At 38.3% G+C, this 21,415-nt stretch overlaps 1 protein-coding gene across 1 annotated transcript in view; it reads right to left on the bottom strand.

The window, feature by feature from the left end:
* Window positions 1-296: 296 nt before the first annotated feature.
* The window catches only part of LOC113066145 (apoptosis regulator Bcl-2-like), a 46,581-nt gene continuing 25,462 nt past the window's right edge, over window positions 297-21,415 (bottom strand). Inside the window, exon 2 of the mRNA XM_026237836.1 lies at window positions 297-5,696. Within this exon, the coding sequence (XP_026093621.1) occupies window positions 5,562-5,696 (135 nt within the window). The 3' untranslated portion in view covers window positions 297-5,561. The remainder of the gene's footprint in view (window positions 5,697-21,415) is intronic.

Genomic DNA, 21,415 nt, shown 5'->3' with positions numbered 1-21,415 from the left:
AGTAGCCATGCATATTCCTTTATGCTGAGCAGATGTAAAACAAGTGTCTTTAGAAAGACCCCCAGGTTAAACAGAAGGACGTACACATGGCCCATGTTGATTGTTTAAATCCTTGTATCCCATGAGACACCGTTGCCAACCTTCTCCTATTCTTGCTTTAAATGCTCTTGATATACAGCTGGCCTGTTAAAACGATTCCCTAGCTGCCTTCAATTTGGAATACAACAGAACGTGACAGAATCCTTAGCGGCATATTGGAGTTTCCGAATCAGTGATGCAAACCATGACAGCTCTTCTCAGATAACAAAGGCAAGGTTTATTTAATTAGGACACATAACTGTTAGCTTATGACATGGATACGTACACAAAATATTGACACATTTAAAACTCACATGTGCTATGATGATAAATTAAACAAAAAAAAGCAAGAAAGAAAAATCATGAACGACTGCTTCTGAATGCTACATGCGGAAGGCTTACAAGACAGAATGAACAACATAGAAAGACAAACAGGGTCATGGTGGAAAAATGAGAATTTGGAAATCAAATATAAACCCCTGTCTCTATATTAAAATCCTCCGGATATTTTGCTACATTTTAATGGTTATGTGATATATGAGAGGAGATATGGCAGCAAAGTCATTAAAAAGAAAGCAAGCAAAGAAATCGGGGGAGAAAATCGATTTCTTTTGCCTCATAGGAAAGTGGTATTGTAAAATGAATGCATTAGAGTAGCTGCCGAAAGAAAACAACAACAACAAAAAAAGATTTTGAAAGTCTTTTCCATTTGATGTGATGCGGCATGGGGCCTTATTTCAGAATAGACATGAAAATGAGTCATTTATATTGAACACAATATGAAAATCGCACCGAAACTCGAGCGAAATGAAGTTGTATAGCTGGAGATGAAAGCATGCACTCATGCAAAATGTAAATAACATGGTTACAAACCAAACCAGTGCAACCATGGAGACAGTATTTGCAATTCTACTCTTAACATATCACCGGAACACCACCGTCCAGATGGAAGAAGGGAAAACCCCTTGTGTTGCAGTTTAAATCTCACTTCCATATTCATGAAACAGAACGTGAGCTGATGAACGTGAGGCCCATCCTCTTTCCATCTGTATGACAAAAATGAATGAATTCAGAATGTTTTTCATTTTTGCAGAAGTACAAGCAACGCAACTCTGAAAAGTGAGTGGTTTAGCTGATAAGAGCTGATCCTGTTTTTACATTCAGAATTCTGTTTTTTTTTTTCTGCAAAGACATAAAAGACATTTACATTTAAAAAAAGATAATTATTTTACATTTAATTTAATATTGACACTGGACTTAAACCAAGTTTCACCTACTGTACTTTCCCTGCCCTCTCACAGACCGTGTCCTAAACAGACATGACTTTTCCAGCATTGTTTAATTCGTCTCTACACAGAGAAAAGGACATTCTTGTGTAATGACAGATCCAATCAGAACCTATTTCATGTTATGTCATGTTAAAACAATTATTAAGACATTCATAGGCTGAGTTCACTAAAAAGTGCAGCTCTGTGATGTTTTCAAAACATTGATTTGTTTGTTTGAACATCTCAATCTGCCCAGCAACAGCAACACTGGTTCAGCCAATGGGGTGTGTTTGGGGGCTGGGCTATCGATTTGCCTCTAGGTGGAGCTTTTGGGAAACCTGTTTAAAAACAGTAAATTCAGTAAATAGTTAATGACACACTTAAGCTTTAATGTGCAGCTATAACAATTGGGATTTTGCTTCATCATGGTTAGGACACAGTTTCAAGGGAATTCATACAGAATGCATTTTTGCATTTGCAAAAAAATAGAATTGATGTAAACGCGCAAGATGGATACAGTTGACCTTTCCATTTGTATCTCACACATTATATGACATTATACAAAAAAGTACTATACTTTGATTTTTCATTCCACTTCCCTGCGGATAAAAGCATCTACTAAATGATCAAATGTAAATGTAATCACAAAAACACATTATGTGTGAATGGCCCCTTACAAGACAAATTATTTTTTTATGTATACACACCACTACATAAGTAACTTATGACCCATACACACATCCTACTAATAGACTGCCCATACATTTCCTGCATCCTGCATCCTTCACCTTCCACTTCTGTCTTTGGCTACGTTCCCACTGCAGGCTGAAATGACCCAATTCCGATTTTTTTTGCCCCGATGTGACCTGTATCTGATCTTTTCATGACAGTCTGAACGACACAGATGCGATCTTTTCAAATGTGACCCAAGCCACTTGGGTATGTGGTCCTGAATCCAATACATATCCAATCTTCTGAACGCCGAGGCCACATGTATACGACCCGCACATCATTGATACGCTACAAACGTCATAATTCTGCGTTGAAGTAGGCGGGAACGAGAAGATAAACAACAACCATGGTGGACGATGCTGCTGAGACCAGTCAATGGAAGGGAAGCGAGGTCACAGATTTAATTAATATTTTGGTTGACCGCTCTATTCAGGCCAAACTCGAGGGCTCTTATCGGAACCGGGCGGTTTATGAAAACATTTCCAGCGAGGTTACAGATGATCCTGGCTCCAATGCCAGTGAAAAATAAAAAGCCTCCAAGCCAAATACAAAAATCCATGTTTAACGTTAGCTACTTCCGCAAACAAACGAGTGACGTCGTTCACCGTTGAGTACTCTTCTGCGCATGCGGGTCACTTCTGGGTCATTTCACATCGCACAGGAGATCACAAAAGGTTGCATTTAATTGGAAATGTGAACGGCCATGCAAAAAAATCTAATTTTTAAAAAAAAATCGGAATTGAGCATTAAGCCCTGCAGGGTGAACGTAGCCTTTGTCAAACGTCAAATAAAATTTCCCCGCCAAACAATCATTGCTCGATTACACTTGATGTTGAAGAGGCACTGCGTCAGAGGAATTTGACACAAACTGCATTTGTTAATCGCTTAATGAATATAAATCACAGATTGGTGCTATTTAATTGAATACACAAGGCCTCTTAGACTCAAGTATGCGCATATAGATTGTAATAGACTTCTCAGCTTCTCCTAACTAGAGGTAAGGTGAGACTTAAGGTATGGATGGACTAGTTCCGCTCCAGCAGTGGCAGTTATATGTGGTTCATCCACAAGCAGCTTCATTTGGTGCAGCAACGGGTAGAAGCTCAGCTCCACACCCTGTTGTCTTAGATCTTTAGCAGCTTAACTAAAATGATCTTACAGTGTGAGTCCTCAAAACTCGCTTTAACATATTCTGATATAGTCCTGCACCACCCGATAAAGGGTGCAACAATATAGTACACTATTAGATAGCAAATGTTTAATCTGTACCGCTACACACTCGAGAGAATTGTGTTGATAGACTAGATCAAGTCGATCCTGCCTTGGATCCTTAAAGTATTGACTTGAATGAAAATGAGACTGTGAGGGAAAGAAGTAGTTTGTTTATGCCGTATACCAAGGACTGTTTAGCCAACAAAATACTGAAATATGTCTTTCCACAAAAGTAAATTAGACATATAACCATTTACTTTCATCCTTCACAGCCGATTTTTTTGTTCACGCCAAATTAAATAAGTCATCCACTTTGACTGAAGTCTGCAGACACTGTATCAGGGTTGTGTGAATTTCAAATTAAATTAGAATTTTACATTTTTTATGTATTTTTTTAAGAAAAAGGATTTTGCTGGGACAGTTTAGCAAATTCCAAGTCAAATTTCAATTCATTGTGTTCTAGGGTGTGGCTAATTCAATTCAATTCCACACTGGTGAACTGAAAGGCTGCCAATTCCAATCTCAACTTTTGCACAACCTTGTGGTCTATTTAATTTATTCTGTTTTTGCAAGATTTCAGCATTTGACTCATATATTACAGACATTTCAAACTGTCAAAGTTGTTAAAAATTACTAGACATCGATGAATATTGAAATATTGTTAGCCATAGTCGGTTTGGTTTCAGTGGGCTTTTGCCCTGACAGGGAGATACAGAGCACTAAATCTATATCAATTACTTTAATGAACATCTGAGGGGGAAAAAAAGACATTAGGACAAGCTGGTGTCTCAGTATCTTCCTTTGAATGAGAACTCGACTCTCCCAGTGGAATATAACGTGGAAGTTGTGGGGTAGCACTAGATATGAATCTTTCTGGGGCGGAAGTTGATGCAGACGGATTGGATTTCTTTGGTTGTGGGGACATCCAAAAATCTACAGCTCACAAGGCGTCTGTCATCTACCGTGCCAGAAAGATAATATTGGGGGCAGTGAGGAGAGATAAGTGATACACCTGGGCGGTGTATCACATAGTCCGTTGTGTACAAAGTCTCTTCAAAGCCCCCCTGGCCTGCATGCCTATCATGCCAGCCTGAATGAACTTCTGTTCCCAGCTACCACCTGCCTGCTTCATCTACAGATGTGCACACACACCTGGCTGGGCTGGACAGAAGTATTTGGTTGCCTGCATTCTCCACCAGAACACAGCCAAGCCCAGCTCTCAACACTATCTATTTATAGATATACATATACTCACACTACATGTACACGGACATAATATGTACACAATACCCTTGAAATGTCTATCAAAATTATTTACAAAAAAAAAATTATAATTGCATATGTATAACAATACACAATTGGAAACCAAATTTCCAGTCTTTACATTCAAGAGGGGCAATCTGGGTCAGTGAACTCCAGGACCCGATTATATCATGATAACTGCTCTGGTTTGGTTGTCGGCACATTCTTTGTGCTCACCAAACAGTAAGACACAGAGCAAATCAAAGAGGAACTTTTTAATGAGGAATGCTCAACATCTGTTGGTTTGACGGGAGATCTCAAGAGGTCCATCCAATGGAGTGAAAGACAGAAATAAACAAACACAAAAACACCCCGAATCAACACAGAAGGGGTGGGTGGTCGAGTTCAAAATGCCATCATGCAATAAAAAAGTAGCTAAAGGAGTCTTGTTCTCCACACATGCAAATAGTGGAGAAGTTATTTACATTCACGCCGGCAAATGTTCTTTTTTTCCACTCTTCTTTTTTTTTTTTTGATTCATGCTACAAAATGCCAAAAAAACTGATATTAAAATTTTAAAAAAGCAGAGTCTTAAGTTTAAAAATCTCTTTGTGCTTGGTTTGTACATAAGAAACAAACTTTAAAGATACAATTTGTTTTTTGTTTGCCTTCATATGAAGCAGGCGAGCAAGAGTTTTTGTGTGTGCACGTGTTTTGCGTGTCGATCTCTGTGCGAGTGCAGCTGTACATGGCAGTGATGAGCTTCATAGTCAAAGTGTGCGAGTGTTCCTGGGAGTCCTCATTCTGTATTCTTTTTCCTTTGCATTTTTTTTCACACCAGAAAGGGTGAAGGCGCATGAGCGCAACAACCCCTGTGGCTGGAGGGGCGTCAAATCAGCTGCAGCCTTTTGAAGGGCACTGGTGCTGGGCTTAGCGGGGCAGTGTGGCACTGAAAGATGCTTTGATAAGCTGAAGAGGAGAGACAGACAGAGAAAGTGAGATAGTTTGGTGAAGTGACCCATAGAGCCATCACTTCTGAGCGAAAAAGGATCCAATGTACACTCCTGCCAGGCCGAGCACTGCCATTCCAAGTACTTTTGTTAGGTACGAAAATGGGTGGAACACAGAGTCTCTCTGCTGACCGTACAACTCCACGAAGGCTTCCTGAAAGAAAAAGGAAAAGAAAGCAGAACATTAGGAACAAGTAAAGAGCTGAAATTATTACAAACATAGTCATTTAGAAGTCACGTTCTGCATTGTTCCACTGTAATGGGTGTGTGGGGGGGGGCAACAGACAATAAAAGGAACAACTAGACTCTAAAGTTTGGGAACATAACTGCAGAAAAAAAGATAACATTATGCATTATGGTAATCTGGGACACTGCTGTAATTTACTTTGTTCATCTTAGCCAAGGTAAGCCTCATATAACCAACATTACCATAATTGCCCTAATTTTCCATATTCTATGAAACAATATTCAAACAGGAAGTTCCAAAGGTTCACCCAAAATAAACTTGATATTATAATATAATGTACAGCTAGCTGACTTGCCAAACTATACTGATAAAAGCAAATATCGTCAAGGCTGTGATGATGGGAGACATATTAAAACTTTAAAATTGTTACGAAAAAAAAAAATTGGAAAAGAAAATTGCATAACTGAATTGGAACATGGAAGCTTCAAATATGTAGTGATAAAGCCAAATTCAGATTCTAAATTAAAGTTTTTGAAAGATGCTTTTTAAAAGATGATCTTTGATGTTTTATGCTCACTCACAAAGGCTGTATTTGATCACAAATACATTAAAATAGTAATACTGTGAAGTATTATTAGAATTTAAAGTAGCTATCTTCTATTTTGATATATTTTAAAATGTAATGTATTTCTGTGATGACAAATATATACAGCATGCCAAGAGTAAAACATTCAAATACTGATAATTCAATATACAGTATATTCATAACAATACATATATTGTTTATGCATTATGTATGTATAAAATTAAAGTCAAATTAGTGGATATTCATTGGATTATCAGTTACCAAATTGATCATTAGTTGCAGCCCTAAAATCTCATTTAGTGTCTGATAGAAGGTCTGTAATGTGAAACATGTCTAACTTCATTGTATAAGGAAATAAAATGTTTTCGCATGGGGATTTGAGACAAGCACACTGACACCGTCCAGCCCAGAGAGAGAAACACGTCGAATGACAAAGAGAACGAGGGGACAGGTACAAAGAAGACAGCTCAGATCCATAACATTGAGCCCGCTTCCCTGTGAGCCCACTCATAGAGGACGAGATGGAGAAATAAAGGAAGAAGAGCATATAAGACAGGGTCTCTGTGCCAGGGCTTCCACTGTCTCATCACTCCTACGCACAACCGCGTCTGCCGTTACCTTCTCCAGCCAGACTCACTGCAGACTAACTAAAGCGTCTTTCACGCATCTGTATAACTGAAATCCTACACACAAACATAAATACTTATCTGCATTTGGCACGAGGAAATTACAGAGTTTATCCCCTTCTTGTTTACAGGGGCATTTAAAAGGAAATAATTAGGTTCTTTCCCCAAGAGCAGACAGTGTAAATGAATAGTGTACAGATAAAACAGGGGACAGCCCCTTTCGAAATAATCTTCCAGAAGAATTCACAGCCGTAGGTCACGAAAGCGACAAAACATTGCTGATGTAATCGAATTATACCATCGATTCCTCTCGATCTTCAGGCTGTTGGCAAAGCTGCAGAGGTATTGCCCCCTGTGTAAACAAGTAGGTGTTTGTGAATGTTTGTTTGCAATTACGTGCACATAGGTATGAGTGTGTCTCGGCTGGTGTTTTTGGGTTTATTCACAAGTTTAATCACTGTGTCACTCTCCTGTGAGGCAGTTCATTTAAGTGATTCAAACACATACTGTATAGCTTGACCAGTGTAGTTTGATGAATACCGAATGTCGGTTAGTTTTAGTTAATCAAACATTATTAACCCGGTGGAGCAGTTACTGAATAATCGACTGATTTACTGAACCACAGCTGATTACTTTCATGTTGTCCAACAAAATTTTTTTGTATGTAGAGGTTTGAGAGACCTGACTTACTCTAGTTACTTGTAATAAATATGAATAAATGAAATATGTTACCATATTTTTCATTTAATATTTTTATCTAATTTACAGTTAAGTCTGTGTCTTTCTTATTACATATCTGATCCATTAACGTCTAAAATAACAGACTGCTGAGCGCAATATATGCAATAAAAAAAAATAGATGAATATTTTCAAATATTTCCTCAAAAACACTGGAAAAAAAAATAAAAATCATAAAAAAAAACAAATCATGGAACTGTTAAGGAACCAAAATCGTTGATAGGAATCATATCATGTTTTCCTGTAGCTCAATTGGTAGAGCATTTCGCTATTAAGCGCAAGGTTGGGGGTTCGATTCCCCGGGAACACATGATAGGTAAAAATTGATAGTCTGAATGCACTGTAAGTCGCTTTGTATAAAAGCGTCTGCTAAATGCATATTAGAATCTTTAAATTTCCATCCAGCTATAACTGTGTGTGTGTATCTTTTCTCCTTCATCATCTCCAGATTCTTATGCTGCACGTGGTTCACTACTCAATAAGTAAACGGTGGTTTTATTGTGGCAGACAGCGGGATGTGATCATCCTGCATCCACTGCTTGGGCCCGGGCTGGCCCAGCGAGGGGGCCGCCCTATACAGCCAATGGTTTGAATTACATTATTCTGTGCTTCATGGGCAAGATAACTTCAGTCGAAAAGAGAGAGAGAGAAAGTAGTGCAACATGCCCTTTGTGAATTTCCAGCACACGCTGGGACACAGAGCATTGGAATCCAAGAACATCAGATAAAACTGGCCGCGACTTGACAGGTATGCAGGGATAGAGAGAGAAATGGTGAGCAGCTTTCTGAGGCTTTTAAAATTAAAATATGCTGTTGCAACACAAAAGCAGCTTACTGTGTAAAATTCCATTAATTGTCATTTGTCCAAGCGCCATTTTACCAAAGATACTAAAATATGAGAAAAATTAAGCAACATCACGAGTAAGAATGTTGTATAAAGTATGTCAATGTGAAGACACACTGGGAAAAGAAAGGTGGAATCAAACTTGGGGTTTGGAACAAACAATCAAACCTGATGCCATCTGCTCCAACTAAGGGAGGAACAGAGCTGCAGGTGTCCAATCTGAGCAAATCATGAATAGCATTCCAAAAATGATCAACCTGCAATGATCACATAGCTGGAGGAGAAACAACTGTCTTCATTCCTTTGCTGCACCCAGGTCACGCTTAATTCTTCTTTACACCATGTAGCGAGTTAAGTATATTTAACCAGAACACAAAAGCCAGGCTTGACATTTGTTTGTACCACCAATAATGGCTGCCAGCCTTATTATCAGGAGAAAAGCTCCTTATTATCTCTTAAGACATTTCCACAGATTTCTCTCTTTCTCTCTCTCTATTTATTTATCTTATCCACCTCTCTCTCTCTTTTTGGGTTTCTGTCTATCTGTCTGCACAGGATTTAAGAGCACCTGGCACAGAGCAGTGAAGAGGGAGAGGAAAGGAGGGAGAGAGAGGGGGGTGACAGATATGACTACTGTAAAAGAGGGCTGTAACAATAGCACAAAATGAGCTCACAATACATCCTAATAAGAGCCACAGGAATTAGTGCCAGAGGAGGTGTCAAACCCGAGAGGCATGCTCAGGACGAGATGTCATCGCGGGGATGTCTGATTGCTGCCGATGGGATGAGGGCATAAACGAGAGCCCTGGCTGCCCCATCAGCGGCAGAGGTGACAGGACCACGCTGGGAGGTGTTGACGGCCAAGTGTCCACATCCCTGTGTGCTCGTTTTTTTCTCTCTCGCATTGGTAAACATCCTCATTAGTGGAGCTTCCGCCCTGTGCTTGAACGGTCTCTTGCCTGTTTGCCCAAGAACCTTGTTAATGGCCTCCAAAAGCAACCCTGTACACACAGGTACTGGCAGATGCAATAAGATGCGATTATCACTTTTGTAAGCTAGCTTGGAAATCATACAATCAAAGAGCAGGAAATGTCCAACGGCTCATATATGTGAAATACAGTATTTGCTCTAAGCCCGCCTCTTCCTCCATCTCTGTTTCTGTCCTTCCTATGGAGTTTTGGTCAGACGCAAGAGTGTCTTGGAAATCTGTCTAAACCAAAGCACCTTAATGGCCCCTAATGTCCTCGGAAAGGCACAAAGCGGTGGGTGCCAACGGTCTAACAGAACCCTGCAAGACTTCCTGTGGTGGAGGAGGTTTGGAGTAGCATGTTGCAATTTCAGAATGGAAATGAAAGTCGGTTGATGAGATAAAAAACGAAAAGCGTGGCCAAACAGAGGTCTGGCAGAATGCATGAATGGATCGTTGGTTTACAAGCGGGGCAGCTTTTACAGCCTTGTAAGGCAAGCGGCAGTTGCTCAGGACTAAGTGTGCTGGTGTCATCATATCCTCAGATTGAGCATGAGGCCAAGAGATGAGCTAATGCAGAAACAGCTGACCCTCTTCACCTTAAGGAAGGAAGAGATAGAGTTGCATTACCTCTTTTAAGAAAGCATGCATGCAAGAAAGAGTTCCTCTGCCAATTTTCTTGTCGCTAAGGAACTTTGCTATGAATTCTGTGATCAGAATAAACATCTGATCTCATGAATTTTGAAATCGAGCCGCTTCAGTCAGCAAACACTGATGCTCATGCATCATTCAATGACACAAGTGTCTGTGGCTGTCACACTGGCAATGTCATAAACCCCAGGACATCTGGAGATCATAAGAGGGACACCTACTGGAAGTTTTCAATGTCACATGATGCTTCAGAAATCATTCTAATATGCTGATTTGCTTATTCATATTTTTGTGGAAACTGTCATTCTTTGATTCATATAAAGTACAACTGAGCATAATTTATTTGTAAAATAAATACTAACGTTTTGATAGATATAATATTATATTATAATAATAATATGTAATAATTCCCAACTCAACTTTCTATCTCAACAGAGAAATAGGGGAATGTATCAATAGAGAAAGAAAAAAAAATTATTGAAGGTCACTTAGTCTTTGTTTTTATGTTTTTGTGGCCCTTCCCTTTTCCCCATATCAAATTTATCACAGTTATCTTTTGATTGCTATGACTGTAAATGTAGTCACTGCAAAAGTAGTGAAGGAACAAAGGATCATTTGCCTTTTTCACTCACTCACTCACACACACACACACACACACACACACACGCACGCACGCACGCACACATACACGCACACACACACACACGCACAAACGGGAAACGCAACAGGAATCATTTTAATTTAAATGCATATTAAACACGCACAGGGGAACTGACCCATGAATGTGAATCAGCCATGTTTGTCAGGCTTTTCAATCATAACAGTACCGACTTAATAAATCATCAGACTAGAAAAACAAATCCTGCATAACTAGAGGGATGAACCTGCCATCTGCCGCTGATAGTGAACAGACCCACTCATCTTTCTATTCATTTTAAATGAGACTATGCTTATGAACAGAAACACCCAAAGAGCACCTCATCCCTCCGAAACAGACTGTGGATATTTTGTGTTTAGTAGCATAACAGGATCAAGAAGCCATGAGCGGCTGAAATAACAGAGCTTAACAGTAAGGAAAGGAAACACCATTAACACAAAACCTAATGGAGACAAAGATAAGATGCTGCTTGAACTCTCTGCCAACTCAGTTCCTTGTTAGACATGGTGGTCAGCACTGAAATGGCACCTGAACCTGACCGAAGCCCAGATGACAGCGTGTGGCCATCCTCCAGAGCTCAGGGGGTCAAAGCCATCAGGTCTGAGAAACGGCGCTAATCGGGAGCCGAAGAAGAAGATTGCACCTTGACCTTGTAATCTGATGCATCCGGAAAAAAGGTAAAGCTCTCCATTAAACTGACATGGCACTGAAGGAGACAAGGCTATGATGTCTCCAGGCTCCGGGCCTCCTATATTTATAACAGCATTATTCATGCCCCCCCTTTCATGCATCTTTCTCCCTCTCTCTTTTACATATTCTCTATCTACCAGACATTCTATATCAAATTATTTCATATGCAGTGCCTGGAGCAGGTTTCATCATTCACTTTCTAAATCTTATCTGCTTAAATCTATCCAACCAAAAAGAGAATATTGATTTTTGTACTTTATGTATTTTTTGGCAGAACAAAAAGTAAAGAGGCAGATGGAATAAGATAAAACAATCCCTGATGCTGATATATAATAATAAATAGACTTGAAAAATGTGATGACTGTGAATATAACATGTAGACAACTATGGTAAATTCAAAGAAAATGCGTTGCAATTACAGTGCAATGTAATGTGCTCAGGATGAGTACACCTAAAACAGAAAATGATGTCATTATTTACACGCCCTCATGCCATTTCAAACCCATACAACTTTCTTCTTTGGAACACTTATGGTTCCACTCTGCATGCAATAATAAAAAATGAAGAATGAGTTGAAACTGAGAATAAGTCAAGTTGTAAACTGAAAAAAAAAAAAGAGATATTGAACTCAATATTGGTACTTATTTTATGAAAAGTGGCAATTGTTTTTTTATTGTATTTATTTATTTGTAAATAATGGTTTAAATTCTGTTCTGTTCCTAAAACAAAACTATAATATAACTCGAAATATTACACTCTGGACCACTTATGCATTTTGAAATTTTCATTGTGAGTAAAAAGAAAGGCGTACCAATGTTCAGAATCTACATTTGTGTTCTACAGAAGCTTTTGGAACAACAGGGTTAAGTAAACAATAATAACATACATTTCTGATTTTGACTGAACTAATCTATTGCTTTAAATCAAACACATGCGCATCTGTTATTCACTTCATATATATTCTGGTTAGGTCCTTAGATCTGTTCAGAAACAAATTTGCCACGAGCAGTAAAAGTGCTGCCTTTATTGATTTTCAGTAAGTACAGATCTATTTTTTGCATTCGTTGGGGGATATAACGCATTGCAAGTTCCTCCCAGCATAGATGCTTTCCACATGCTGTTGAAAACCTGTTCCTTTGCGACAAAACACAAGTGAATTCCCTCTATCCGTTTCAAACTGCTTATCCAGGACAAAACATTTCCTCTTTTTTCCCAGTGCTCTTCAAGGCCAGAGGGGGTACGCTGGGATTCAGAGCATAGGCCCCATGGACTCTACATCAAAGTGAAGCCTCTGGTCTACACACACGTAAACTAGCGGTTCTGCATTCTGCAATTCTCTGTCTGATTCTGTCTGTGTGATGTGGCACCCCGAGGACTCGACCACTGAACAGGACCACAGGGGCCCCTCCAGTCGCTGCTGGTCCAACCCGCCTGTGAAACTCACCTACTCTCTGTTCTGCATATTACTGCCCCCACTGTAACTAATTAGACAGACTGCATGTCTCTTTCGGGTGGAAAATTGGTGGACCATGTCTGTTTATATGGAACAGTACAATATATATTTTAATATCTTACATTATAATAACAGAAATGTCTCAGAAAGTTTATGCAAACATCAGAAAAGACTATGAAGATCTTACATAACCATAGCCATAACATAAACATAAGCAATATATGATAATATGTTTGCTGTTTTCTTTTTATTTCGAACCTGATAACCAAAAGATAACTGCACTTCTAAATTTGGATTAGATAAGCCATATTCACAGCTGCTGTAAAATAACCTAAATATTATAGGCACATAATTCATTCATTGTTTTTTTTACTATAATAACATGACTACAGTATCAGAAGAGCATCAGCTATCTAAGCTTTTGGCTTGCTAAAGTTCCATACAAAAAGAGAAAATAATTACATGAGATGGAAAAACTTTAGTGTTTTATAATAATGATACTATACAAGTAATATTGTAAAATACTTCCAAATACTATACCAATTACTTAAAATACTAAAATGCTTGATGTTGTTTAATTATTTTCTATTTTTATTTGGAAATTCATCACTATAGCTCCGCCTCTAAATTCAGATTGGTTGAGCCACATTGAAAGCCACTGTGAAATCGGTTAATATTATCTTAGACACATCCCTGAATTACATATCTGAATTATTACTACATTTTCTTGTGTCACTTTTCTGTGTATAATGACATTAGGCTGCTGGCCACACAAAAACATTTACTGTAATATAAACAGTAAAGCAAAAGTACCCAGTAATCAAACAATAAATCTGATTAATGGTAGCTAAATTACAATGATATATGAATTGGCGCATTATATCTACGTGTTTCAAGGAGCAAATTTCAGTTCAGTTCAGTTGTTATAAATAACCTCTTCAGATAAAAGTGCAATATAGCATCTAGTAAACGCAAGTCATCTGGGATCCCTCAGAAGGGCTTGATCCACTTGCTTATTTAGGCTGTGTGGTGTTTTCTGGCATTCTCCTATCATAAACAGCCTCTCTTGTGTGAACTGGGTGATCTTTGTTTTCCCAGGCTGTTTTCATATCTAAAGCCTGCTCGTTTATCCACTCTCATGCTTCGTGAAAAAGAAAGAAAGAAAGAAAATTCTCTTATGACATGATAGACGTCAGACATGAGGCTGCATAGGGGTAATTGTGTCACACCAAGAATATTTGGCAACAGTACAGATACTGTAGTAAGCAGTTAAGATAGGTGATAAACAGATGTTATTTCAAACGATTTACTTATTTATTTTGGTGCAATGTTGCACATAAAAACGGTTTCTGAAATTACTTCTAAATTACCGAAATTTAAAATGAAAATATTTAATGAAATTACTTATTTGACTGAAAATGATCAGCCAAGTTTAGATTTTTAAATGCATTACGGCCGATTTATTCTAATTCCATCTACAAAAATGAATGGTGGAGCTTTTAAATTTGATAAATTATGAAACATTTAGGGTTGCTGTGCTTTAGCAATAGCCCATGGTTCACATAAGAATATAAGGTTACATATGCAACATTCAGTTCTGACATAAACCACCACATTACAAACCATTCTTACAATCAAGTTACTGTATGTTCTATGCAGCAAAACATGCTTGGGGCAAAAGATGTGGCAAAAACATTAAGGGAACGTGTCTGTAAGCAATTAGCATTCTGTTTTACAGAAGTATTCAATAAGAACATGTTTTTACTCATGAAAAACAGACAACACATCACGCTGACACATCAACGATCATGTTGCTGAAATTACTCAACATTTGCAAAAAACATGCCTTTTTTACATGCAAGGGTAATTTTGAAATATTTCACAGTTCATTAACATATTACATGTTAGAGCTATGAGCTAGTGGTTTGAGCAAATATGCACTAAATTATGAGTCATGAGAGTTTGAATATTGCTTGCAACCTTTGCCCTGTAAAGCCGGATATATAACATCAGATAAATAAGATTAAAAAAAAGTTTTTCCTTTTTTTAATGAAGTGGAACTACTTCAGTTATTCTTCAGTTGTTCCCACATTTAGTTAAAATGTAGTAAAGCTATTAAAAAAACTATTACATTTCAATCAGGTGACAATGCATGTGGCAGATTGTGTACAACAGGTTTTTCAGCTAATTTCGATCATGATGATAATTTACAGGACTTAGAAATGTGTATCAAATACGATACTGCAAGCTTTCTAAGATTAAACAAGGCACTTATACACCTGGTACTGTACACTATTAATATTGTTTGGTTATATGGTAACAAATTGCTAATATTCCTCTATTGCAAGTCACATATAAAAGCACCTGCAAAACAGATAAATCTAAATACTACACTTACCCATTCAGACTTTAATTTCTACCCCACTATTTTGTGTCAAATGTCTTCTATACTTACAAGATAAATAAATAAACCATCAATGAAAATCAGTGCGGGTGGCCAACACACAAAAAAGGATTGGGTTCCCACAAAGTATTCTATTCTATTGCAAAAAAAAAACATTTAAAAATTTTTTGAGCAGCAAAAAAAAAACAAAAAAAACATTGTGTTTCCATGATCAGTTGAATAACATGTGGAGGAATGGGCGTTGGGGGATGTGGGAGCAGACCACCGATTGGAATGGGCCCCAAAAGTTGCCAACATGAGACAGGTGTGCCCCCTTTCTCACCCACTCCTTCTACACCCACCTAAACTCAAAAGTGTGCCGTTTCCTTCTTTAACGTAAAGTGTTTGTCTGTTGCAAGTTGCCAATCAAACCTCATGATTGCACAGGAGAAAGAATTCAGCCGCTTCACGGTGCAAAATATACTAGATTTCTTCTCTCATCCATTTCGGTATAATGTCTCACTCATTCCAAACACACAAAGAAACTCAAATATCACACGGTATGGCTATTCACAGACTCCAGTGGACTAGAACATTGATCAAATGTCATCTATGACGGTACGGAAAAACCTGCAGGTGATGCAAGGGTGATGTCTTGGGAAAGCCAGGTATGAGGTGAACATGATTAGCTTATGATTAAAACCATTAACCTCACCGCTGAGAACAACACTGTGAAACCCGGCAGTTACGAAGGGGGATTTCCAAGTGTTTTGTACACATAAAGAAGCAGGTACTAAATCAAACAGGGGGGTGCTGGGTAAGTTGTGATAAAGATATGGCATTTTGATGTAGAAACAAATCAACAGGAAAACAATACAGACTCCAACTGGGAAATGTTATGACTACTGGGGGATCATGCATGAAAGAGCACAAAGAAAGGTGGAGAATCATATAATCTATGATGTTTTGTTTCAAAAGAGAAAGGGATAAAGTGCGAATGCGGAGTGTTTATAGAGATGTTCTGACTGGGTTATTGTGCTGACCCAACAATGAATTTCCCCTGATGAATTATTTTTCCTTCTTGGAAGTAATCAGCAGCCTATGCAATTGAATTAAATCCCATCCATTTGGTAAATCCGTTTGCATTAATGATCTGATCAAGCCATTATTAGTTAATGTGGTGGGAGTAGGGACTCTATAAAAACATGGTAAACCCAAAGCATGCCGAGATTCAGCCAAGAAGAACATGTTCCTGGATCAACATCTGTGATTGGACCTGGAACAATATTCCTAAGAAAAAAAGCCCTATACTTAACTGCAACCTACCTAGACGTAAAAAAATTGACTGTTAACAGGAATGTTCTTGGACCTCCATTGAACCTGATCCAGAAACATGTAAATCATGTTAAGCATAAACTATGATGGAGAGATGCACAAATAATCATAATAAAACCAAAATTATTATAATTAAACTATATTTAATTAAGTCTGGATTTGTCGTGTGCTTATGAGTGAAGCAAATCTGTAAAATCATGTTACATGACATTTGCATAATGGGACATGCTTTATTTATAAAAATATATTTATAATTTTTTTTTAAAGCGTGAAAGAAAACTTTCACTGCTCCTCAGGGAGAGATATGCGCTTAGAGACGGAACACGGACATGTAAAGTCATCTTTTAGCTAAAGGTGCGTGCCTAAATGCTCAAATACACGCAAAAATGTGTCAAAATGCTGCGCTTAGTGATTATTCATGTATACCTTCGTTGGTCATGTAATAAATGAACGTAAAGAGTTGAGAATGAAAACACGTGTGTTATGGTAATTTGGATCTGTGTGGCTCTTAATTAACAGTGGGCTATTTTCCTTCTGCGACTGTGTGTTTATTAATCAAACAACAAAAGACAAATTTATAATCGAACACTGCTATTGATTGAAGGACTTTTGTAGCTTTAAGAAACAAAAAAATTTAATTCTTACAGTGAAGACTGCTGTTTTATTTTACATTTGATTATTAATTTCTGTAGTAGGCTGTAAACTGCTTGAGACTTGCATAAAATAAACATTTGTTTCATTTGTATCTTTTTAGTCTATTGTATTTATCCTTTGATTTTTTATTGCTGACAGTTTAATTATTTACAGTAATTTTCAATAATTTTGTAGACTTTTTGTTTGTTTGTTAGAAATTCCGCTGGTCTCTAGAATGTAGATGTCATAGCAACCTTATTTACAGAAAATACATATTTGATATGCATCACTTTCTTTAAATAAATCACTCATATTAAGCTTTGGTCATATGGCCCCCTCATAATCGTGTTAAACAATCGTGATTATAATATTGACCAAAATAATCGTGATTATGATTTTTTTCATAATCGAGCAGCCCTAATAGATAGATAGATAGATAGATAGATAGATAGATAGATAGATTTTGCTTGGAGATCTAGTTAAATAGTTGAGTAGTTAAACACGGTTAAAACTTCAACTAAACAATAATAATTTAAAAAATAAATATATTCTTAATTAATTAAAAGCAATATGATTTTCATTGGCCACATTGTTTTACATATTGTATTTAAACTGCATAAAATAAAATTAAATGAATAAATACATTTTTACCAAATTACTATCAATACGATTTTCTCTGGCCACATTGTTCATCATACAAGCAGCACTTGACATTACATAAGCATGTATGCCGGATGGTTTGAAGTATGCGAGTCAGGGCTTTCTATAGAGGTTTATTTGTGCGTGTTTGGGTGTGGGGGTTTAAGTGGAGACTATGAGTCATGCTATGGACAGCCTCTTCATTTGCATGAGGTGAAATCCCTGAGCAGGCAGTGATATGCTGACAGATTCAACAGAACATGGAGAACATTCACGGATTACTCTTCACCTGAGCACTACGTTCCAGGAGCTCCCTGCAAGCGAGCAGACGGGTCGACGGTGTTCATCTAGGTGAGGTGTTAAACGCTGACAGCTGAAGCAGAGCTCTGAACCGTCTGCACATCCTAATGAAGCTAGCCAACATTCGCCCTCATTTGTAGGTGCAGCTGATGGAAGCGAAAAGTTGTCAGATGCATGCATCTTTTTTCTTCACTAGTTACTCAAGCTTTAAAATTTTACTTCACAAACAATGAAGAATCCCCTAACAACTCATCTTCTCCTCACTTTGTCTTGCCTGCTGTCTCAAACATGCCTCTGCACCTCCGCACCCTGTGTAGCTTTCTCGCTGTATGGAGTGCAATATCCATAAGGTCCTCTTTATCAGCTCTTTTCTCACACTACCTCTTATGTCAGTTGCATGCAGCGGGGCTTTGAAAAGGAGGAGTATTTGGTGTCATCTTTCAGTGCAACTGGAACACAGAAGGGAGGGCTGCCTGGTTAGAAGTGGAAAAGAGTAGACACAATAGTGCATTTCTTGTTTGAAGTCTGAACCGCAGATTTTGGGTCTTTGCTTTACACCACATTGGTACCTCTCAGGTTCCAAACCCATGAGATTGGCAACTCAATCCCTCCCCCAAGGCGGAAAGAGTTGGAAAGAAAGGGCAAATGAAACTGAACGGGATAGAAATATTTGTCAGTATGTTGTCAGAAAGCAGACACACACAATGGCTGGTCAAATAGCTGAGGCTCAACGTCACTGTAAAATCAGAAGGGGAATTTTGGAGTTTCGTGAGCCTACGCCTCATTGGTTTCATTCCCAGCAGCAGTGGAGCCTAACTTGGGTTCCTTAAACCAAAACACAAGGAGACCAACTGAGAAATGGCTGAGAATTAATGCACACATTGATGCACACTCTTTAAAAATATAGATTCCAAAGGGTATTTTCACAGTGATGCTATAGAAGAACCATTTTTGGGTTGCTTTCAGCAAACCCTTTCAGCAAAGTTTCTAAAAGAACCATTTTTATTTAGTTTAAAGAACATTTTAATTAACCTTTTTCCACTATAAAGAATCTACTGTGCAATCGAAATGTTCCATGGATGTTAAATGTGTTTCATGGAACCATCAATGCCAATAAAGATCCTTTATTTTCTAAGAGTATATCTTTTAAAATATCTACACAATCAAAACTAAAATTGCACATGTCAAGTCAGACTTGGTTACTTTTCTATAAGTGGATTTGGTTGCAAGTTGTATGAATGGGTGAGGGATCAGCAGTGCTCACTTCCTAACACAGCCATAATGGACCCTTTTGAAATCAAATACCCATTCAGCCTTTTGTATTGAGGCCATCATAACATGATTGAACGATTCAATTATTCAATATCCTGCTTTGTCCCATTTATTGATTCGACTTTTTTCAAAGTTTCCATTATCCTGTTACCCTTACCAACAGGATTCATTAACTGGCAACCTAGAGAGGAGTTGGGGTGCAGACATGGCATCCAATAGAAGCTTTAAGAGCAGACTCACAAAGCAAATTTACAAGGTAATTTTCAAAGGTGCCCATAGCTACAAATTAACAACGTATTCTAGTTCAGTCTGCATTCTAAGAGTCTGCTTCAGTCCCTCTCTAAATGCTCAATTGGCATTTTTAAAAAGAGTGATATTTGTCTTGAAGATACTTCAAAATTTCCTGCTGATTTGGACCATGAAATAAGATGATGAGATGGGATTCATGAAACAAAAACTGATGTTTATCAGTTGCAACCATGCATAATTTAATAGTTCCACGGCTGTTGTAAATACACCCTCTCTTATTGCTAAAACCAGGGCATCAAATATTTATCCAGCCTGGGATTAAGATGGTGTTACATACAATACATTAAATGTGTCTAAGTTGACCACTTCAGGACCAAGCTTCCTGTAAACAGAGTATACACTTCCTACATGTAGGATGCTTAAGAACAAGAGAAGCCTCAAAAACAGCACTTTATATGGATTCTTTATATAATCACTGGGGCGTGAGAGCAGCCAGGTCTACTAAACATGTACCACACACGTAGACCTGGCTGGATCAACCAGCTCAGGGCAAAGGGCCAATCACATTAGTGTGCCATTAGGAAATGTCAGCTGGAATTAGAGTTTAGGGGCTAAGGGCTTGTGTGTATGCGCTTCCATAAATATGTAATGTCAAAACATTTACATATGCTTAAATTAGGGTTGTGCAAAAAATCAAATGTGATTTTCATGCGCATCTCATCAGAAAAGACGCTCCTGTGATTAGAAGTATATCTCCAGCAAGTGCGTTCAGATCAGGGTTGCCAGGTTTTCACAACAAATCCTGCCCAGTTGCTTCTCAAAACTACACACACACACACTGATCACTTCACAGTGGCCTATTGCCCATGATTGACCTCTCTCTCTCATACACACCAAACGGACAAGAACACACACTGAAAAACAGCAGCAGCTGGCGTACATGACACACAATCCTGGAAACAAACCATAGAGCTGGTGCTGTTTTTCAGGAAAATAATGTTAATGTGGGTATATTTCATGTTATTTTCTCAGTCTACTGTTGTGAAATCCAAGCTCAAGTTCAATTGTTCTTCTAGTTAATATCACACTGTGCTTTTTGGTAGTCTAAACCATCTATGTACAAAGGGTAACTGCACTCCTCCCAGATCCATTTTGTGTATCTCAACTGAACGTGACACCAAGAGTCGCCTGGTGATTGATGTACACTGCTCCGTTGATTTTTGTTTGTCTTATCCCGTGCTTATGTTTCTCATTACACATCTTACATTCCAACAAATGGCCTCAGTTGAATTCTGACATGCCATCAAAGAAGAATCCAACAGCAACAGAGTATTTACAGCATTGGCGAACTATGGCTCCATTCCAGGGTTTGTGGATAACAGCGGGACACCTCAAGAAAGGCATCTGCAGTGTGTGTTTTTGGAGAGGAGTGTGTGGTGGGAGAGAATGTGACACTATAGATGGCTGTGGGAAGAGCGAGGGGGCGAGCTTGGCTTAGGTGCTGCAAGGACAGAAAATAGGATTGGCCCCTGTACAGATCTTGTACACTGAGGCATCAAAGAGCTTGCAGTGCTGCTTCCCACGATAGACACCACACATCCCTCCCCCAACAGGATAACGAACAAGTCACCGTGTCTGCGTTCATTCTTTCTTGTGTAATGC

The sequence above is a fragment of the Carassius auratus genome, chromosome 49 (assembly GCF_003368295.1).
Source record: "Carassius auratus strain Wakin chromosome 49, ASM336829v1, whole genome shotgun sequence".
Taxonomy (NCBI): Eukaryota; Metazoa; Chordata; class Actinopteri; order Cypriniformes; family Cyprinidae; genus Carassius; species Carassius auratus.
This window is presented reverse-complemented; position numbering and strand designations above follow the sequence as displayed.